The following is a 22,901-nucleotide window of genomic DNA, read 5'->3' on the forward strand; positions in this document are numbered from 1 at the left end:
TGTGAATGGCTTTCAAAAAAAAAAAAACACTATTTCATTTTAGTTTTAAATTATTTCATGTGCATTTTAAAACAATAATCATATTTTAATAATAAAAACTAAATTAAGCATTGAATGTAAAAATGTGGGATTTGTAATTTTGTGGTTTTGGGATTTAATTGACACTTGGGTATTCTCGATGAGATACTCATCTTACTTAGGAGAGCATACAAACGGATCACAATTCAATTTGGTAATACAGAAATGATCAAAGCCTTGACTGATGGTGGTTGAAAGATTCAGGTATTACAGTGCTTAAAAGGGTACAACGACTTTTAAAAGTTAAAGGACAATGGTGGTTGAAACATATACTTATAGAAGATAATATAATTGCAAATCGCTCGGCAAAGTTGAGTTTTATGTGGAAATCAAGCTTACAAATCTTTGATATTATTCCTAATGAAGTCTCTGATATTTTTCAACAGGACAAAGTGAGGGACACTTTTGACTTTTTAATATGATGTGACATTGCTTTTTTTTTTATCACAAAAAAAAAACTCCCAAGGATTTGGAACATAATTTAACCTTTAAAAGGCACATTTTTCATTATTTAGTATTTTTCAAAAGAAAATAAATGTAAAATATGTAAAACAATGAAAGATTGAGGGTTGATTGTAAAATATAGCACGTTTGGGATCTGTTTTGGATTGAAGAAGACATTAGGTGTAATATGAGAAAGGAATATTTAAAGCAATTTGATGATAGCTGCAAATTTTTATTTTCTTTTTATCTTGTTTAAAGGTAAAAAAGTTCGTAAAGAATTAACTTGATCAAACTCTTCAAGCTTCTTCACTATGTCATATCTTTCAGCAATATAGTCGGGTGCGAATTGAGAACTTACATTTCTTATCACTCTCCAATTTGGAGCATATCTTTCATGCAACTATTTGAGCTAAATCATTGATAAGATCATGCATCACGAATCGGGACTTATCTTTACTAGATGTCTGAAAAAATGACCTAGACACTAGATCTTGAAAATATTGATTTCCAAGATCTTTAATTTGAGGCATAGCATTTTGTTGCAAGAGACCACCTGCTCTCCATAACAAGGTGATTTCTTCTTCCTTAAATTCATAATCTTTAGGAAGTATGGAGCAATATGCAAAACATCGTTTCAAGTATGATGGAAGATGATGGTAGCTTAATCGCAAAGCTGGAATTATGCCACACTGCTCTTCTGGTAAGTTCCATATCTCACTCTCATATATTCTTTCCCATTCTCCATGATATTTAATTGTGCGTAGCAAGCTTCCAATGGCTTTTGCAGCTAAAGGTAAACCCTTGCACCTTCTAACAATTTTCTCTCCAATTTCTTTAAACTGGATATGTCCATCGAAATTTCTTGCTTTTAATGCATGCTGTGTAAATATGGATAAACAATCATCATCTGATAATTTATCCCAACGGAAAGCTTTGAGGGGATCCACAAGAGATGAAACAATTTGAAGACGAGTGGGTACAATGATAGTGGTCCCTGCTCCAAACGGAGACCGTAAGATGGTCCAATCATTATAATTCTCGTTCCAAATGTCATCTAAAGCAAGCAACAATCTTTTCCCATACAACTTCTCCTTCAACTTGAAGTAAATCCAAGTTACTGTAATCACATGACTCAGAAGTAATGGACTGTAAAATTGAGTTAAAACCCCCTTAGGAGGAAGCATAGTTAAAAAGGCAAGGGAAACCAATTTGAGAATTATTTAATTCAGAATTGGTGGTCTTCATTTTAAGTTAGAATATAGCCTAATAGAAGCACACTTTGTGAACCTAAAGTAGAAACCCCTCAATAATAGTAAGAGCTAAAATTACATAAATTACCTTTTAAAAACAAGCCTAATTTATAAAAAAGATTTTGTACTCAATGATAAAAAATAAAAATAAATGAGCAGCAATGTGACAAGTTTGACCTTCGATGTACTATGGAGAAACTTATAGTTTATTTAAGAACCTAGGACTGGAAAATATGTGCAGTCATAGTTGGGACCTATATGTTTGTTACGATTGTATTCTTCATGCTCACACAAAAATTTGCACTTTTATTGTGCATTAACTTCTGCTTATTTTTGTGATTCAATTGATTGTAGGTGAATCCTCATATGTATTTATGAAGGGAATTGTGCATCAAATTGCCCTGTTGATATATCTGCGTTGTACTTTTTGATACATTATTCATCTGACATGTACTTAAATAAACTTGCAAAGAATAGCTACGTTTTAGTAAAATGAAGGGATTGCTAATTCAAAAATACAGATTAAGTGCAAAGATTGATTATTTGGTCTGGAACGCTTTGTTGTTAATTCACTCAGCTATTACTGCTAAAGAGCATATGATTTTCTTTTTGAAACTTTATTTGGTGTAACAGGTGGATATGATGATGAAGAATCTGCAGTAAGGGCTTATGATTTAGTTGCGATCTCAATGATATTATGTTCAAGTTGAGTCTTTATACCAAAGCAATTAGTTTTATATTAGAGGCTTTTTTGGTTTTAGAGCTTAGATTCTATTATTTTAATCATGCATGCTACTTATACATGTTATCTAATATGTTAATTTTGTCCAAATTCAAAAATAATTAGTGCTCAAAATGATTCAAACCCAATATGACATTAATTTGAGATGACCCTATTTAAAAATTTTGAATGGCAAACTCAAATGGCCATAAGCCCAAAATTGTTCAAACATGAAACAACTTAAACCCAAAATTGACCCGAACCATAATGGTCCTAAATTGAAGTGACTTGAAATTTTAAAACTCGAATAAATCCAATCTAGATTGACCCACTTCAAAATCAACTTGACTTGCCCAATTGAAAGGTATAATATTATCTTAGCTAAATTTCATTCATGATAGCTTGTTTTGTCTTCATTTATAAGATTTATTAAATTAGTGTTCGTTGGTAATATGCTATTTCAAAACGAACTTATTAGCACTGACTAGAAAATAAATCAAGAATTAACAAATCAAAATTTATTGTGCCATGGAAGAACCACTTTCTTATAAACGAATTTGTGCTGATCGGTGTAATCGTGTTGCAGATGTCGTCCATCAAGGTTAACACGATGCTTCAATATTCGTACACCCGAATAAGGAAGGTTCAATTGGAATTGCTCTTCTCAGGGAAATTACACTAAGATCAATTCCTAAGAAAGTTTGGAGGGGTCACAATTGGTCCCGCTTAAAGTTTGGAGTTAGAAGGGAGTTGCAAGAGAGGCGAGGAGAAGAAATGAATTTTTTTTTTATTTTTGTGTTTTGTGTTTTGTGTCAAAATGAGAAAAATATCCCTCTATTTATACTAGTAACAAAAGGGTAAAATAGTAAATATGCACAAAATCAAAATTCATATATACAATTGCACATTAAATCATAGTTCATGCATAGTTTTGATATTTATCCCATTTGAATAAGAAAACGTCAATTTTAATTATTTTACTAACCAAATCTAATTAATAATTAATTTAAATTGAAATATTTAATTCCTTTCAAATATTAATTTGAATAATTTTGAACTCCTCTTATTTTATTTAAAGATATATATAAATTCGAACTCCATGTGATGATCTAGGTGTTTACCGTTTCAGATATAGCTTAGATTCAAGTCGTGCTAATTACGTTTGTTGTTTGGGTTTTGTCCTAAAAAAATATATTTAAATTTCTACTTTCAATTTATTAAACTCCTTCCCTAAGCCAAGAAAACATGTAAATCCTCTCTACTATCTTTCATTTTAATCCAATTTCTATCTTTGTCTTTTTTATTTTCCCTTTTTGTTCCTACCATCCTCCTATATCTCTAAAGTCTATAGCATCCATACCAAATAATAACAAATGATTATGACTAGATTTTCTTACTCTTGGAAATTTTCTTAGCATCATGATTATGACTAGATTTGATAATTGAAAGATAATTTTTTTTTCAAAGAGTGAAATACAAAAAGGATTGTTGAGAAGAATCTAAACAAGTTCAATCACAGTTTAAAAAAAAAAACAGCCTAGCAAATACTACTTAGCAGAGAAAAACAACTTCAACAACAGACTTCCCCGTTGTGCTCTGCTGCATAAAACAGCAGATCATCCCAGCATCATCCACTCTGCTTCAGCAGCAAATCACCAAGGAGCATTAAAAAAAATTTTCCTTGACATGCCTGCCTTTGCTAGAGTTTCCGTCAATCCATTCTCATATTTTAACATTTTACAGATATTTCTTTAATGGCTTTGGATTATATGGAATTCATTTTACAAAGAGTTGAGCTTTTTTGAATGGGAAACAATCATGGTTTCAGTTGCACCACTCGGTGTCACTGTTTCAGTGTTATAGTGCAAAGCAACACCTTTTTTTTATACCGGTGAAAATTTTAGTCTGTACTGTTTGCACCAGCTTATTTCAGTCAATTCTAATTGCACTAATTGAAACATGGTGCACCGACTGGTATATGAATTGGAATATAAATCTTTTAACTATTTTCCGTTAGGCTAAAGACTTAATTGGAATGTATTAACCAATAAAAAAAAGATTATACTAGAAAGTAAAGTTTAACATTTTTTTTTAGCATAAAGTTTAACATTTTTTTTTTGGAGCATACTCTAATATTTAAAATATAATAAAAAAATCACTCATCCCATTATCAAAGAAAAATTCACTCAGCTTCTTTTATTGAAAAATCTCTTTCTTCGCTTCTTTTTTTTTTTTGCTAATATTGAATTTATTGAATGATTAATTTTTATTTGTGGAGTTCATTAATCAGTATTCTATATAATCAATAAATATTTTATATTTTGAAATTTATTTAGTATCATTTACTTGATATTTGTATTTTTTATTTAGATATATTAAATATTTTAAAAATATCAATAAATTCAAAAGGGTACATCAAAATAGACTGATACCAATAAGTATCAATTCTAGTAGAAAAGCAGTGCATCAACTAGTGTGGTATTCACTACGTTGGAAACAACTATGTTGCAAACTTGTTAGCAAAAAATTGGGTTAAAGTGTGTTAGGTTAGTATTTTGGATGGCTATAATGTTTGATGCTTTGTTTTCTAAGTATTTTGCTTTAATGTATTTGATTTCTGCTAATATTTGAGCGTAATCATCATGATATACATGGCAATCTGATTTTCTCCTATTCTGACTTAGAAAAATCATTAAAAATTGTATAAAAATAATTAGAAGATATAATTTATATGCTTGAAATCCTTAATGAGTCTAGTTTCAAATTAAATAAACGAGAACATTTTTTAAATTCTGTACGAGGAGAAAATTGATTCGTAGTGAAGAGTGGTCAAAACAGTTGAGCTGATTGTGGTTGTTTTATTAATAAAATTGTGTTTTGGATTGAGAAAAAATTAAGAAATTTGAAACACAAAAATGAAATTAGAGAAAGTGAACACAATAATTTACGTGGTTCGAGAATATTCCCTACATCCACGGGCAGAACCAAAAGCGAAATTCACTAATAAAAAAATAGAGATTACAATAGATTTACATAATAAAATAAAATACCTTGCCACAATAACTATCCACAAACTTTGAGCAATCTTCTAAATGAACATCAACTATACACATTCCACATATTGAGAAATACCTGGCAATAATAAATTACAAGTGACCAACAATCTCAAAATGTCAAAAACAATACTTTATTTAAAACATCCTAGTCTCTTATCAATCATCAATGGAGACCTAAGCCAGGTTCATGATTTGTGTAGATAGAAATAGATGACACTTAAAAGCATTAGAAATAAAACTTACCACGTTGTGCCGTTGTTGTGCCCGTAACCTGGTATTGCCCTCTTTGGATGTCCACCATTCAAGGGTTTATCACCCAAAGATACGTACACCTCCCCAGTGGTACCATTTGGCCTTTTATCTGCCACCAATTTCATGGTTCCCAAAGCTGAATGAAAGTACAAGGCTAAATAAATAACACATTTGGCTTCTCAACTACAACTATGTACCAAGCACCAAAATATGCTCCAACACAGGAAAGGAATGTCAGAAGAACAATTTCTCCATATGACCTATACTTACCCTATCATAAACATTGATAACATTACAGTTGAAGCCTTTCAAAGCAGGGGAAATTCATATAAACATTGATTGATAACCCACTGTGACATATTTAGCTCGGAAGCGTTAGATAGCCAGTGAAAATGATGAACAACATATCACAATTACCATTATCTGTCTAACGAATGCCAAATATTAGTGAATCACAATCTTCGCCTGTGTTTTGAAGGGTTTCATACATGTGGTCTGAACATGGAAAAATAAGGGATGCTCTGAAAACTTGTGATGATTCATCCATTCATAATCACAATGGTTGCACCCAACTGATGCATTCGTAAGTGAAGCGTCTTGATATGATGCAGCAAACAAAACGAAACTTCCTACTTTATATGCCAATCTACGGGACCGGAAAGCTGAAAAACAACATTAAAAGAGAGCTTCAATGAAACCAGTTCCAAACTGCTACAGTATATATACCATTTGATTCATTCAACTAATACCTCAAAGTCAAAAGCAAGAGAGTCAAGATATAGTGAGCCACTGCTATTTTTGGCTAGAAAATGAAATCATATAAAGTATTTTTGTACCTCTAAGTAAAAGCCGGTTAAATAAAGCCACATGGTCAGTCACTTAGAGAGTGAGATTGTTTATGTCACTCAATCCACATGATCAAAAAAGCAATTCCTCATCAAGTGAATTGATGCAGCCTTTGAATGGATTCATGGTCTGAGAAATTCGGAAAACTTAAATGGACATCTTTGAGATTGGACAGAATAATATTTTGGGAACTCTGTTGTCTTACATGTGTTAAATCGAGCTCTCTACTGCCATGTTGTAACGTTTACTGTATCCCTCCATTAATCCTGGAAAGATCAAACTACCACGGAAAAGACTTGTTCTTCTGAAAAACCATTGGTTAGTACTACGAAATGTCAAATATTTTTAACTAAAATCCCATTGCCATATACCAAAATAGCTTAGAAATTAGAAGATGCAGATGAAAATAGAACATTCAATTTGCTGAATAAATGTTGCAGAGAATTGACTAACCGCTTTACTAAATCAAATAAGCTGAAACAGATCAGTTGAAGGTCTCCACTATTTTTCGCCAATTTAGCCTTTAATGACTGCAAAAATTGAATACAAAATATATAACACTGGTTTCTATTAATATGTTGTCCATGAGGACAATCATATATATAAAAAAAAGCTATGAAATTTATAAATGTTTAAAATGGCTTTCACACCTGTGGTTTGAGTGTCAGAAATCGATGCCAGATTTTGCTGCTTAAATTTCAATCTAATTCCCTCGGGATGACTGTTTTATGATTAATTCTCACTAAAGGTATGTGGGAAATCTTGGACCACTCTCGCCCATTACCCTTACTGCACCCTTCTTCTAGCAACTGGCAATTGTAAATATATAGCTCCTTGAGCGAGAGAAGCATATCTTTTTCTGGAAGAAAGGTGAGCTTAGGACAATAATAGATGCTTAATAGTTGAAGAGAGGTGATGTGTTGTAAGCCCTTGGAGCACATGAATTCCAAATTTTCAAATCTTCGAATTATGATATGGGTCAGAGAAGGAGGCAGCATCATTCCTATCGCTTCTTCTGGAAATGACACCACACGTGAGCATCCTTCACCGCCGATGTTTAGTTCTTGAAGAGAGGTGAGTCTGTTAAATCCCCATTCAACAAGTGATGTATAAATTTTGGGTGCCTTTGAGATTGCAAGTGATGTGAGGTTGGTAGGGAAACCCTCTTCTGGAAAGGATATGTCAGCCGAACAGTCCCACAGAACTAAATGTCGAAGGGAGGTGAAGTTGTTGATGCACATGGGAAGGACTCCAAAATTTTCACAATCGTGAATCACAAGTAATCTGAGATTTGTGGTGGGCAACCCACTTTCTTCAAATGAAACCAGATTTGGACAGCTAAATAATCGAATCTCCTGAAGATGGCCGAGCTTGTCTAATCCCCGCGGTAATGGTTTAAATTTTTGAGCACCCCTAATTAGAATGCTTTCGAGATCAGTGGTTTCAAGGAAGTCTTGGGCTATGCATTCCAACACTGGACAATCCCCAATATTCAGATGTTTAAGCATTACGGGTAACTTGGCGTTTAAAAATAAGCTACTTAGCTTTGAACAACTTTCAATGTCGAGATGTTGAAGCCGATTGCATATATCGCCCCTTGATAATAACCATATTAGAGATGGACAGCTACTTATATGTAAGTGCTCGAGAAGACAACTGCTGCTGCTCATACTCTTATTATTTTCTCTTTCATCAACCAAATATTGCAAATTCTTGCAATTCGAAACCCTCAGCTCTTTTAAAGCAGGGGGGAAGTTACTCTCTGCAAAACGAACCAAGCCTGGACAGTTTTGAAGGTTTATTCTTGTAATGAATGGGAAAGCATGTAAGACTTCTGGTAGTCTATTGAGCCTTTCACAATTCATTATATATAGAGATTCAACAGCTGGAATCTTGTCAAGTTGCAATCTCTCCTCCTCTGCTTCCAATGAGACCAAGTGGGGACAATTAATGAACTTGATGAAACGATGCCCCTCTAATCTTAACCCAATTTGCGATAAAGATCCCAACTCCTTCCAACCAGAGATGAAGAATGCTTCTGCGTTTGCAAATCTCAACATTATCCTCTCTGCTGAAATATTAAACTTTGAAATATTTGAAAGAGACACATATTTCAAAGAGGTAACCTTCTGTACAGACAAAGAACCTTCATCCACCAATTCTTCACACCCTTTAACGCTTATTTCACACAGCAAGGGAAAACTTGAAATTGAAGCTACCAACCTTGAGCACTCATAGATTTCAAGTTTCTGCAAGGATTTAAGGATGGTTGGCAACCTTCCCCACAATAGAGGACATCTTTTAATTGAACGCTTACTAAGGCTGGGAAATTTCGAAACTTGCTCATCATCTTCACATAGGTCCCACTCCTCCCAATTCAGCATATTGTCAAAACACAGAGACTCTAATGATGCAAAAGCATTTGATTGATTTTCTCCAAACAACTCAGCACCAATCTTGTTTACTTGACCCAAACCGCTAATTGAAAGATCTTTTAACAACAATAACCTTCCAATCGATGGTAGAGATTTGCAATTTTTACAGTTGTGAAGCTTCAATGACAACATATTCTTGAAGGAAGAATCTACAATCCAAGTAGAGAATTTTGCACCACCATAATTCTCAATGACGAGTTGCTCAAGCTTTTTCGAAGGATGAAGAGAGTCTAACACCCATTCTTCAACTTCTCTTTTCCTTGTATCCTTCTTAATGTCCCGACCCCATTCCAATACCAATCGATGAATCCCCTGCTTCTCATTTAACTTGGCTTCCCCTGCATCTTCACCATTAACATTCTCCAACCCAGAAAGACGGAAATCACCTTTGAGGTTTGACAAATATTTCAAATCTCTAATATGACAACCATCACCTTCCCCTATGATAAAGTTTGATAACCTTTGAAGATTGGTTAGCTTATCAATTCTAAAAGGAATCCTTTCAATTGAGTTCGCACCTCTGATATCAAGATAATGCAAATTGACAAGATTTCCCATCTTTGAAGGTAACCTTCGAAGCTTGGAACACTTTTTTAATAATAAAGTTTCCAAATGGTAAAGAGTGCACAAAGAATCAGGTAAGTATTTGATATCAGTGCCAGAAAAATTTAAGCAGCGAAGATGTTTTAAATTTTCAAAAACATCATCAGGCAACTCAGTGATCTTATACCCACTCAAAGAAAGCACTCTTAGGTAGCCAAGTCTTGGCAACAAATCAACCAAAACAACATTAGTTAAATAAGCCCCCCCATAACGTGACAACTGTAAAGGTAGAAAAGTACGTAATTGTTTCACTTGATCAAATGCTTCGAACTTCTTCACTGTGTCAAATGTGCTGACAATATAAGAAGAATGTCGAGTGCGATTTGAGAACTTTTGTTGCTTATCGCCCTCCAATTTGGAGCATATCTTTCCTGCAACTACTTGTGCTAAATCATTGATAAGGTCATGCATTACGAATCGGGACTTATCTTTACTAGATGTCTGAAAAAATGACCTTGACACTAGATCTTGAAAATATTGATTTCCAAGATCTTTAATTTGAGGCATAGCTTTTTGTTGTAACAGACCTTCTGCTCTCCATAACAAGATAATTTCTTCTTCCTTAAATTCATAATCTTTAGGAAGTATGGAGCAATATGCAAAACATCGTTTCAAGTATGACGGAAGATGATGGTAGCTTAATCGCAAAGCTGGAATTATGCCACATCGCTCTTCTGGTAAGTCCCATATCTCGCTCTCATATATTCTTTCCCATTCTCCATGATATATAACCGTGCGTAGCAAGCTTCCAATGGCTTTTGCAGCCAAAGGTAAGCCATTGCACCTTCTAACAATTTTCTCTCCAATTTCTTTAAACTGGAGATGTTCATCGAAATTTCTTGCGTTCAATGCATGCTGTGTAAATATGGATAAACAATCATCATCTGATAATTTATCCAAATGAAAAGCTTTGAGCGGTTTCACCATAGATGAAACAATTTGAAGACGAGTGGTTACAATGATATTGGTCCCTGCTCCAAACGGAGACCGTAAGATGGTCCAATCATTATAATTCTCGTTCCAAATGTCATCTAAAACAAGCAAGAATCTTTTCCCCGACAATTTCTCCTTCAACTTAACCTGAAGTAAATCCAAGTTACTGTAATCACATGACTCAGAAGTGATGGACTGTAAAATTGCCTTTGTTATAGCAATTGCATCAAACTTATCAGAAACCCATACCCAGGCCTTGAGATCAAAAGACTCGTTAACCCATAATGGTAAAGCAAATGCAACTATGGTTAGGTGGAAATGTAATAAAAGTAAGGCTTTCAAGCTTCAGATTGCCTGTAAAAATGATCAAATTATATATCACATTTACCATATTATCTGTCTTACAGAAACCAAATATCAGTGAATCACCATCTTTGCCTATCTTTTAAAGGGTTGGTCTGAGCATGACAAAATAAGGGATGCTCTGAAAATTTGATGATGCATCCATCTATAATCACAGAGATTATATTGATATGAAGCAGTAAACAAGATGGAGCTTCCTTCCGTACCTTCGAGTAAAAATTGGTTAAATGAAGTGACGCAGTCAGTCACTTAAGACACTGAGTTCATTAGTGTCATTCAATCCACATGATGGAAAAAGCAATTCTTCATCAGGTGAATTAATGCAGCTCAAAAGTAGCTTTCGAATGGATTCATCATCTGAGAATTTCTGAGAACTAGGATAGACAACTTTGAGATCGGCAGACAATAGTTTGTGGAAACACTGAGGCTGCAAGTTCCAAAGAAGTACAATCTCAATGTCACCAGGGTTTTACAAGTGAAAACACCAAAATTGCAGGTCTGTGAACTCTCGTGTTAATGCTTAAATCGAGCTCTTTAACTACATGCCATACTGCGTAGTGTATCCCTCCCTTATCCCTGCGAGGATCAATAATAGACAGTGGTGACGACTCGTATCCTTACACAATAACAGAAATCTATTATTTATCCACAAAGATCATGAAACTATCAAGTAAAGACTTATTCTTTTGAGATACCATTGGTCAATATTACACTGGAATGTCAAATATTTTCAACTAAAATCCCATTCCCATTTACAAAGGTTATAACAATTGCAATTGAACACATTGTCTTCAAAAAAAAGAGTTCATATATTATAGAAAATTTTAGAAAGATGAAAAGAAAGTTTAGGATTGGCATAGCAATGTCGAAAAGAAGGATCGACTATACGGCATATTCCAAGTCCATTCCAAAACTAGTCTGTGCCAACCCATATTCTGAGAGCTAAGCAAACATATACACAAAGGAAGCTTAGAAATCAGAACATGCAGATGAAAACTGAACATTCACTATGCTGAACAACAAATCAAATAAGCTAAAGGAAGGCTAGTTGAATTCATCCGCTATTTTTGCCAATTTAGTATTCAATGCCTGAAAATTTGAATACAAAATATATAAGACTGATTGCTATTATCTTGTTATTCTGAGGACAATCACATATATGGAAGTAAAAATGCTATGAAATTGCTTAATGTCTAAAATGGTTTCACAACTGTGGTTTAAGTGTGGAGAAATCAGTGCCAGATTTTGCTGCTTTACTTTCAATCTAATTCCCTTGGGATGACTGTTTTATACTGAAAACGCACATAAGGTATGTGGGCAATCTTGGACCACTCTCGACCTTTACCCCTACTGCACCCTTCTTCTAGCAACGGGCAATTGAAAATATGTAGCTGCTCAAGTGAAAGAAGCATATCCTTTTCTGGAAGAGATGTGAGTTTTGGACAATTACTGATTTCCAATTCGTGAAGCGAAGTGAGGTGTTGAAAGCCCTTGGAGCACATGAATTCCAAATTCTCAAAATTTTCAATGCAGATAGATGTGAGAGGAGGAGGCAGCATTCTTCCTATCCCTTCTTCTGGAAATGACACCACATGTGAGCATCCCTCACCGCCGATATTGAGCTCTTGAAGAGAGGTGAGTCTATTTAATCCCCATTCAACAAGTGATGCATACATTTTGGGTCCATTTGAGATTTCAAGTGATGTGAGATTCACAGGGAAACCCTCTTCCGGGAAGGACATATCAGCTGAACACTTCCACACCTCTAATTTCTGAAGGGAGGTGAAGTTGTGGATGCACTTAGGAAGGGCTCCAAAATTTTCACATTTGAAAATCGAGAAAACGAGGAGATTTGTGGCGGGAAACCCACTTTCTTCAAACCAAACAAGACTTGAACACCCAGCAAGTTCAATCTCCTGAAGATGGATGAGCTTGTCTAATCCTCGCGGTAAAGATTTGATATTTAGAGCATCCGAAATATAAATACGTTCGAGATCAATGGTATCGTTGAAGTCTTGGGCTATACATTCCAACAGTGGACAGCCCCTAATATCTAGCAGTTTAAGCTTTACAGGTAACTTGGCATTTAAAAATAAGCTACTTAAATTTGAACAGCTGGCAATTCGAAGATGTTGAAGCTGATTGCATATATCGCCCCTTGATGATAAACATTTTAGAGATGGACAGCACTGTATTTCCAAGTGCTCAAGAAGACAAGTGTTACTACTGGTATTCTTATTATTATCTTCTTTTTCATCAACCAAATATTGCAAATTCTCACACCACAAAATCTCCAACTTTTTTAAAGCACGAGGAATGTTACTCTTTGCAAAACAAACCAAGCTTGGACACTTTTGAAGTCTCATTCTTGTAAGGAATGCGAAAGCATGTAAGACTTCTGGTAGTTGATTGAGCCTTTCACAATCCCTTATTGCCAGAGATTCAACACCCAGAATCTTGTCAAGTTGCAATCTCTCATCTTCTGTTTCCAAAGAGATCAATTGGGGGCAATCCTCAATCGTAAAGAAACGATGCCCAACTAATCCTAACCCAATTTGCGATAAAGATTCCAACTCCTTCCAACCATAGATGTTAAAATATTCCGAGCTAGCAAACCTCCACATTATCCTTTCTGCTGAAATATTAAACTTTGAAATGTATGAAAGAGAGACACTTTTCAAAGAGGTAACCTCCTTTGCAGAAGAAGAGCCTTCATCTACCAATTCTTTGCACCCTCTGACACTTAATTCATGTAGCGATGAAAAACTTGAAGTCACAACTACCAACTTCCTGCACTCACGAATTTCAAGTTTCTGCAAGGATTGAAGAAGGGTTGGCAACGTTCCCAACAATTGAGGACATTGTCGGATTGAAAGTTCATGAAGGCTGGGGAATTTCGAAGCTTGCTCATCACCTTCACATGGGTCCCACTCCTCCCAATTTGGCATACTCTGAAAACATAGAGTCTCTAATGATGCAAATGCATTCGATTGATTTGCTCCAAACAACTCAACACCAATCTTATGTACCTCATCCAAACCGCCAATTGAAAGATTTTTTAACAATGACAACCTTCCAATCGATGGTAGGGACTTGCAACTTTTACAGTTGAGAAGCTCCAACGACAACATATTTTTGAAGGAAGAATCTGCAATCCAAGTAGAAAATTTTGCACCACCATAATTCTCAATGACAAGTTGCTCAAGCTTTTTGGGAGGACGAAGAGAGTCCAACACCCTTTCTTCAACTTCTTTATTCCTTGAAGCCTTTTCAAACTTTTCACTCCAATGCACTACCAATCGATCAATCCCCTGCTTCTCATGTAACTTGGCTTCCCCTGCATCTTGACAATTAACATTCTCCAACCCAGAAAGATGGAAATCACCTTTGAGGTTTGACAAATATTTCAATTCTCTGATATGATGTCCATCACCTTCCCCTATAACAAAATCAGATAACCTTTGAAGATTGGTTAGCTTACCAATTCCGAAAGGCATCCTTTCTATTAAGTTTGCACCTCTGATATCAAGATATTGCAAGCTAGCAAGCTTTTCTATCTTCGAGGGTAGCTTTTGAAGTTTGACACACTTTTTTAATAATAAAGTTTCCAAATGATAAAGTGTACAGAGAGAATCAGGTAAACATTTGATTTTGGTGTAAGAAAAATTCAAGTAACGAAGATGCTTTAAATTTTCAAAAACATCAGGCAACTCAACAATATTGTATCCGCTCAAAGAGAGCACCCTTAGGTAGTCAAGTCTTGGCAACAAATCAACCAAGACAACATTAGTTAAATAGAACTCTAGATAATAACTTGTAAAAATCAAGGGTAGAAAAGCACGTAAAGAAATCGTTTGATCAAATGCTTCAAACTTCTTCACTGTGTCAAACATGCTGCCAATATAAGAAGCATGTCGAGTGCGAATTGAGAACTTCTGTTGCCTATCACCTTCCAATTTTGAGAATATTTCACCTGCAACTACTTGAGCTAAATCATTGATAAGGTCATGCATTATGAATCGGGACTTGTCTTTACTGGATATCAGAAAAAATGACCTGGACACTAGATCTTGAAAATATTGATTTCCAAGATCTTTATTTTGTGGCATAGCTTTCTGTTGCAAGAGACCTTCTGCTCTCCATAACAAGACAATTTCTTCTTCCCCAAATTCATAACCTTTAGGAAGCATGGAGCAATATGCAAAACATCGTTTCAAGTATGACGGAAGATGATGGTAGCTTAATCTCAAGGCTGGAATTATGCCACACTGCTCTTCTGGTAAGTTCCATATCTCACTCTCATATATCCTTTCCCATTCTCGATGATATTTAATTGTGCGTAGCAAACTTCCAATGGCTTTTGCTGCCAAAGGTAAGCCGTTGCACCTTTTCACCATTTTCTCTCCAATTTCTTTAAAGTGGAGATGTCCATCGAAATTTCTTGCTTTTAATGCATGCTGTGTAAATATGGATAAACAATCATCATCCGATAGTTTATCCAAATAAAAAGTTTTGAGCGGATCGACAATAGATGAAACAATTTGAAGACGAGTGGTTACAATGATATTGGCCCCTGCTCCAAACGGAGACCGTAAGATGGTCCAATCATTATAATTCTCGTTCCAAATGTCATCTAAAACAAGCAAGAACCTTTTCCCAGACAACTTCTCCTTCAACTTAACTTGAAGTAAATTCAAGTCATTCTCATCACGAAAGTCAGGATCGATGGATTTTAAAATTGTCCTAGTTATATTAACTGCATCAAAATTATCAGAAACGCATACCCAGGCCTTGTGGTCAAAAGACTCGTTGATGGCGGCATCATTGTAAACAAGCTGAGCCAGAGTTGTTTTACCCATCCCTCCCATGCCCACGATGGAAAGGACTGAAACTCCATTGGAGTTATTACCTTTGAGCAACTCAATCAATTCTTGCTTTTCCTTGTGTCTACCAACATACTCCATAGCTCCATCCAAGACAGAAGTTGGTTGCAGCCTGGGTTGCTTTCCCTTGGCGGTTGGAGCTTGAGACAAGATCTCACTCAACCCCAAATTACTCCTCCGAGTAGTCAAGTTATTTAGTCTAGCCGTGATATCTTTGACCTTGGGAATCATGGAATTCTTAAACCCAAAAGAAGTGAGAGTGAAACTAGTACCAGAAAAGCAGGTAGGAATGAGTTTCCGTACCTTGCTAGTGCTGGTTTGAGCTTGAGTCTTTTGGACCTTGAGACGTAACTCTTCATAAGCAAACTCGTCCAAGATGTCATCCACATCGTAAGCCAAGTCCTGGAGATCATCCAACCATTTCTTCACACCCATGTTCTTGATCTGCTTCTCCTCTGCATCGTCCAACACTGCTTGGATATCGGGCAATAAGGACTCCCACTGCTTGAGCTGCTGGTGGAGTTGCCCGTGATCAGCAACAAAGTTGAGTGCAGAGTCGAGGGATTTGCCCACCAACCGGTCCAAAAACACATAAAGAGCAGCCTCTCCAAAGACAGACATGGTGGAATTGTGAGAAAGAAGCTGAAAAGAGAAAGGAGCAAAGCCAAAATGGAAATTCAGGGAACAAAAAAGAACGAAACGGAGATGGAACTTGGCACAATATGCTTTAAGCATCTAACAATTCAGACTATGAGGGGAATAGCCGGAGTGTCATTGGATTCTGATAAAGAAGATGCACCCAACGCTTTTTTTTTTCTTCTCTTTTTTTTCTTTTTTTTTTCATTCCATAAATGAAAAGGCCAGTTACAAAGTCAAGGAGCCCAAGCCCAGAATACTACAACAATCAGGCCACAACCAAAGCCCTGAAACCCTAACAGCATGGTCTTCAGCGGTCGCCATGCAGGGAGAAGGCAGGGAGAAGACCCGAGTAAAGAAGGGGTCACCGCAACTGGCCTGAGAAGCATATGCCTCCACGGCATTGCCAATGTGAAGCAGCTCAAAAATACACCGGAACCGCCACAGCGCCAGTGAGAAACAGAGATGGAGGGTGGACCAAGGTTGAAACTTCCCTCAGTGATTGGCCATGACAGCAATCAGGAATGAACCTGGTGCATGATACCTGCAACCAAGTCCTTGTTGGAGGCTGCTTTTGATGGGAAACGAGTAACGAAAATCACGGGCGTGAGAGTGGGACCTTTGCTTTTGAATTTTGATGCTCTTCTTTTCTCTTGCTTTGGGTCATTATCCCAAATTCCCAGTGAAGTAACCTTGACCTTGAACTTGACCAACATGGCAATGGCAATTATTAATCTTATTCACTTGAATCAAAACTTGACCCCAAATGTAATTATGTCGTATTAGTTTAACGAAGATTGTACTTACATTGTTAATTATTCATTTTACTCTTTAACATTATTAAAATAATTATTTTACCCTTAATTTAAGTTTTTTTTGTTATTTTATCCCTTTAAGTGAAAATTTTAATTAATTATTAAAAGTTAAGAATGTTAATTTTTCACATTACTCATAGTAAAGTTATTCGATAAATAATATAAATTTAAGAATTATATAAATAAAAAATTAAAGGATAGATTGTTAAAATAGTCATTTTATTTGTTTCGGATTATATTTTAATCATTTATGTTTGAAATATTATGTTTTAGTCACTTATGTTATTGTTTTGATACAAAATGGTCATTCTGCCGTTAAAATCTATTACCTCCCAAATGACGTGACAATAAAAATGTGTTTTAAATCCTAACATGGATGTCTAATTGGGATGAGGGAAGTTTTGAAAAAATTATGAAAATAAAATACAGAATTTTGGGATGTCCAGCATGAATGATTTAGGTTTTAAGGCAAATTTTGTATTATATTTTCATAAAAAAAATTATTTTTTTCATTCCAGCTGAACATCTACGTTAGCATTTTAAACTAATTTTAATTGTCACGTCAAACTATTATTTGGGAGGTAACAAATCTTAACAGCAAAGTGACCATTTCATAATAAAATAATAACGTAAATGACTAAAATATAGTATTTCAAATATAAGTGATTAAAATATAACCTAAGGCAAATAAAAGTAATTATTTTAATAATTTATCTAAAATTTTATGTAAAGTTGAAGGGTAAAACAATCCTTATGCCTTAACTTAAGATTGAAACCTATTTTGCAGCATAGGGATGAGCAATGCCAATCACTTTTGGGGTCTACAAATTTGGTACCAATGAAGATAAAGGCATCCATTCTCAATCAATGCTTTATCTTTTCATTACTTCACCATGAATGGTGTTCCAAAAAGCATAATTTAATGTGCGGTAGAAATGAAAATTTCACTTCTCACTCTAAATTGTTGGTGAGTATATAATATAAAATTAAGATCGAAAGATCTTGAGCATCTTAATTTAAATTTCACCTGTGTGTAACTATCTTATATGCAAGATAATTTAAGTTATAAATACTTAATTCTATACATGATTATTACGAAATAGTCTCTCACTGTGAAGCATACTTGCAACCACAAATCAAAAACAAGCATTAACAAGCAAATGGATAATTGAAAAAATGTTTTAGAGAAGAAGATGAAACATGCCCAAGTGGTAAAGACCATTGTGAGGATGATCCTGAAGGCATGAACAGATCATATGTTGGAATGCCAGTATACCCATAAACGAAAAAATTATTCTAGTAATCACAATTAAAGATCTGTGTATGATGAACGAATTCAGGTTTGAATAAGGTCAAAAATATACTTTTAATAATCTAGAAATATGTATAGTAGGAAGGGGAAAAAAAAACGAGACTTTTCTTTCTGCTAATAAAGATAATCTTTTAGGTGAAACAAGAGCTAAAATTAAGTTTTAATTGCCCTAAAACTTTTAAAGGAAAATTAATATATATTTTTAAACCTGATTATCTTTGAAAATATCAATTTAATTTTCAATATGTTAACTGAATTTTTTATTAAATACAGCAATATTTAATAAATTTAATTAGGCAGGCTTATAAAATTAAAATATGTAGAACACATTTTTCACACTAGTACATGTGCATCAATCATGTACATATATAATGTTTTGTTTCAATATTGTCAAATTAAATTATTTATTAGAATATTTCTATAATTAATTTGACTTTTGTGGCATGTTAAATATAATCCCAACCTTCATTACATTATTATCGTCCCAACCAAAGGGTTTGACCTTATAGGATCTCGTAACATTGACAATAATATTAAAAACATTCTAATGTTATAAACAGTGAGTGACATTTAGCGATGCATCACTACTATCCAAGCCGTAAAAGCCAAGAAGTGGTGGTTCAATATGGTTTCCTGTGATTAAAGATATTTAAGAATAATCATATTTAAGGATTTTCAAATTTCGATTAAAACTAAATTAATCAATCGAACCGATCTAATTTGGTTAACCGATTTAATTCAATCGGAGGTCGATTAATAATTTTTTAAAAATTTGATTATTGATTAATTCAAATCAAGTAATTAATCAAACTTAATAATTAATAATACAAATTATATGTAGTTTTAATTTGATTAATTTGACCAAATGAACATTATCAATTTATTTTTATATGTTTTATATTTGTTTTAATAAAAAAATTATAAATTTCGATTAATTTAGTTAACCAACCGAATTAGCGAAATATTTTGGTTCGGTTATTTTTTTTTAAAAAAAATCGATTCGGTTAAAGGATTAAAAAATTCAATTAATGTTAATTCGATTCGATTAATCGTTTAAATACCCCTAATCGTATTACTCTTAGGACTTTATTATTAAATAATTTATTTAATACATAGAAATAAAATTGAAAAAACAATGGCTATACCTTTTATTAATAAACTAGGCGAACAAACATCTGATTACAATCCTATCATGATTGACCTAACCTTATAGTTAAAAAATAATTGGTTATTAACTTCCGATAAGTGTCTAAGACAAGTATGTTTAACATTTTTTTTATTTATTTAGATCATATCATATTCTTATTCCTACGCCACACATGGGTGGATACAAATACTTAAACAAAGAATCGAAGCTAAGTAGAACATCCAAGATCTTAATGCCTTAATCACAATTTATCAAGAGAAGTTGTCGAAAGATCATCCACTGAACAACTGGTCAGTCCCCAACAACGGTCTGGTATGATCCCCATGCCGAGATTCGTCTCCCTCCTCTGGGAAAACCTCAAGGGGCTCACAAAATGGAAGCACCTAACTCACAAAAAAAAAATGTGAGGATTTATCTTTGATGGGATTTGAACCCATAAATGCCATATAAGGTACAAGTTCAAACCCCAACAAATGCAAATACTCACATTCCCTTTATTGGTTAAGTGCTCCCACTCCATAAACCCCTCAAAGCTCTCTACAGAAGCGAAAGACAAAACCCCCGCATGAGCACAATACCCAACCATTGTTGGGGGCCGACCAGCTGCCTAACGAACAACACTTTGGAGACTTCTCTTGATCAACAGTATCAATTAATAATTCTTCATCCAACACCTGAATTGCAACCTTGATACTGACTATAAAATGATCAATACTAATGCATGGCCCCTTCAAATGTGACAATTACATAAATCATTCCTTTTTTTGAGCATCATTGATAAAAACCATAGAGAATACAACTTACAAATTGCCTCAATAAACTGATAACCCGTCTTTCCCTAATACTATCCTTCTATAATGTCTACCATTGGGAACCTTTATCGATTACCCTTATTCATTTACTCGTATTAATTTCCTAAGAACCTCCTAAAGAACTGATATTTTCTTCAAATATATTGAAAGGACCAACAAGTTAAGCACAAAACTTACTAAAACATAGGTTTTCTAAGATATTCCATTTCTATAAGGATAGCATTAGGGCATTGGCATATCAATACAGGGTCAATACACCCAATTTATTCCCAAATTCTTCTGAACAGCCATTGAAACTCGACAGGTAAATATCAGATTGTGATCCCAAACAATCCAATGACTTCTTCATCATCACCGAAAGCGTAAATCCAATTAGAAAATCTTTGAACAACACATTCATCAACAGCAAATAGAACTTACTGAAAGGACCAGCAAGTTAAGCACTAAACTAGCTACAGCACAATTCTTCTAAGATATTCCATATTTATAGGGATAGCATTACGGCACTAACATATCAATACATTGCAAATAAACCCAACTTATTTTCAAATTCTTCTGAATATTAGATTATGATCAGAGACAAGCTAATGACTTCATCATCATCGAAAGTAAATCCAAATAAAAAACCCATCAAATTTTAACAACTACAAACCCTTCAACCGTTCCAAAAAGAACCCAATTTTTGTTTAAATTGCAAATTTTATCGACAGCAAAGAACTGAAATTTTCTTAGAACCTACCCAAAAGGACCAGAAAGTTAAGCACTAAACTAGATACACTACACAATTTTTCTAAGATATTCCATATTTATAAGGATAACTTTAGTGCCGATAAACCTAATTTATTTTCAAATTCTTTTGAACATCCATTGAAACTCGATAAGTAAATATTAGATTACGATCCCAAATAAGCCAAACGACTTCATCATCATCGAAAAGGGAAATCAAATTTTAAAAACCCATAAAATTTAAACAGCTACAAGCCCTTCAACTGTTAAAAAAAAAAAAGAAGAAGAAAAGGAATCCATCTTTTTATTCGAACTACACATTTTATCAACAGAAAATCAAAAGCGTTCACAAAGATCCGTACCCCCTACAGATCCAGATTGAAGTTTGTTTCACAACATCTCAGTCAGAAGAAGATGACGACGACTCGGCGGCGAGTTTTTCAAGGGCTTTTTGATGTGCCCAAGTCTCGATAGTGAGATCGGGCTTGGCGTTGAGACCGACACCGAGGATAACGATGGTGAGGAAGCTCGTGACGTAGCAAGGCAATTCCCAATCTTCCCATTTACGGGATTGACCAGGTGGTGGTGGTGTCCTATTGAAGAGGTAACCATTGGGCCGTTCTTGGGGACCGGGCGTCGTCCACCGGCTTGGACCATCGTGGGAGGAGAAGGACCGGGAGAAGAGTCGGCGGCGGAGCATGTTGGTCAAAGCCATCGTGGTGGTGGTGGCGATGGTGGAAGCCTAGCCTTGAAAGATCAAGGATAAATTCGGGGGGACTCGCTTTAGGGATTTTATTTGGTTAGTTATTTACTTATTAGCTTCCTGATAGTGAGAAATGCTCTCTACACGACATCGTTTAATGTTTGGCCTAAGCCAAAATAAAAATGTAAATCCACCTGTTAGTACATTTATTATTCAATGAATCAGTTCAATTTATGTAATATTCAAAATATAAAAAGAAAATCAAATTTCAACAGATTTACATAGCTATATTTTTAAGAATTTATTATTCTACAAATAAAATATTTTTTGGAATTGAATAAAAATAAAAATATTTTTATGTCATTTTTAAATTATAAATATTAAACATATTCAAGTTTTATCTTTAATAATACCAATAAAATTGATCCATTTAATAATAAATGGTCTAATTTAATTAGAGTTTAAAAATCATCAAGCAACTTGGTGATGGTATACCCACTCAAAGAGAGCCCTAAGGTAACAAAGAATGTCAATCTAAAGAATTTACATGATCAAATGCTTCAAACTTCTTCACTTGTTGACCATATAAGAAGAATGTCGATTTCTCCTGCAACTAATTGAGCTAGGTCACGCATTATGAATCGGGATTTTACTTTACTATATATTTGAAAAAGACTAAATTTTGAAAAATATTGAGCTCCAATATCTTTACTCCATAGTTTAGCTTCTTCTTTTTCTGTCTTCCATAACAAACTCATGTATTCTTCTTTAAAGCATCGCAAACACTGCCAAAACTTCATGTGCAGATTGGCACTCAAACAGTATATAGATCAAGTTTAAAGAATCAAAATATTATTTAAATGGCACTCAAATTGTTAGCTTTGTG

The 22,901-nt window shown here is 34.5% G+C and overlaps 3 protein-coding genes and 2 long non-coding RNA genes across 5 annotated transcripts; 1 reads left to right on the top strand and 4 right to left on the bottom strand.

Annotated features, from left to right (window-relative positions):
- Positions 1-876: 876 nt before the first annotated feature.
- LOC128283760 (uncharacterized) lies at positions 877-2,314 on the top strand. Its single transcript, XR_008274169.1, has 2 exons — positions 877-1,222; positions 2,127-2,314. It is a non-coding gene; the product is annotated as an uncharacterized LOC128283760 (long non-coding RNA).
- A 3,086-nt stretch (positions 2,315-5,400) lies between these two features.
- Positions 5,401-6,452, bottom strand: LOC128283764 (uncharacterized). The gene is made up of 3 exons (XR_008274175.1): positions 6,072-6,452; positions 5,793-5,937; positions 5,401-5,625 (listed from the first exon to the last, which is right to left on the bottom strand). It is a non-coding gene; the product is annotated as an uncharacterized LOC128283764 (long non-coding RNA).
- Positions 6,453-7,345: 893 nt separating this feature from the next.
- Positions 7,346-11,913, bottom strand: LOC108471893 (disease resistance protein RGA2-like). The gene is made up of 4 exons (XM_053021464.1): positions 11,910-11,913; positions 11,524-11,597; positions 11,231-11,408; positions 7,346-10,920 (listed from the first exon to the last, which is right to left on the bottom strand). The coding sequence occupies exons 1-4, from the start codon at positions 11,911-11,913 to the stop codon at positions 7,346-7,348; spliced, it is 3,831 nt and encodes a 1,276-aa protein (XP_052877424.1).
- On the bottom strand, positions 10,969-17,266 carry LOC108471097 (putative disease resistance RPP13-like protein 1). Its single transcript, XM_053022252.1, has one exon. The coding sequence runs from the start codon at positions 16,597-16,599 to the stop codon at positions 12,241-12,243; it is 4,359 nt and encodes a 1,452-aa protein (XP_052878212.1). The 5' UTR covers positions 16,600-17,266; the 3' UTR covers positions 10,969-12,240.
- A 4,246-nt stretch (positions 17,267-21,512) lies between these two features.
- Positions 21,513-22,147, bottom strand: LOC108471147 (uncharacterized). Its single transcript, XM_017772739.2, has one exon. The coding sequence runs from the start codon at positions 22,025-22,027 to the stop codon at positions 21,713-21,715; it is 315 nt and encodes a 104-aa protein (XP_017628228.1). The 5' UTR covers positions 22,028-22,147; the 3' UTR covers positions 21,513-21,712.
- Positions 22,148-22,901: the final 754 nt, after the last annotated feature.

The sequence above is a fragment of the Gossypium arboreum genome, chromosome 11, assembly GCF_025698485.1.
Source record: "Gossypium arboreum isolate Shixiya-1 chromosome 11, ASM2569848v2, whole genome shotgun sequence".
In the NCBI taxonomy this organism is placed as follows: domain Eukaryota; kingdom Viridiplantae; phylum Streptophyta; class Magnoliopsida; order Malvales; family Malvaceae; genus Gossypium; species Gossypium arboreum.

Coding starts and splice junctions, on each gene's coding strand:
- LOC108471147 (XM_017772739.2), bottom strand. CDS start 22,027: ATGGCTTTGACCAACATGCTCCGCCGCCGACTCTTCTCCCGGTCCTTC.
- LOC108471893 (XM_053021464.1), bottom strand. Junction 11,409..11,523: donor TACACTACGCAGTATGGCAT/GTAGTTAAAGAG, acceptor TGGAACTTGCAG/CCTCAGTGTTTCCACAAACT. Junction 10,921..11,230: donor TAATGAACTCAGTGTCTTAA/GTGACTGACTGC, acceptor ACCTAACCATAG/TTGCATTTGCTTTACCATTA.
- LOC108471097 (XM_053022252.1), bottom strand. CDS start 16,599: ATGCTTAAAGCATATTGTGCCAAGTTCCATCTCCGTTTCGTTCTTTTT.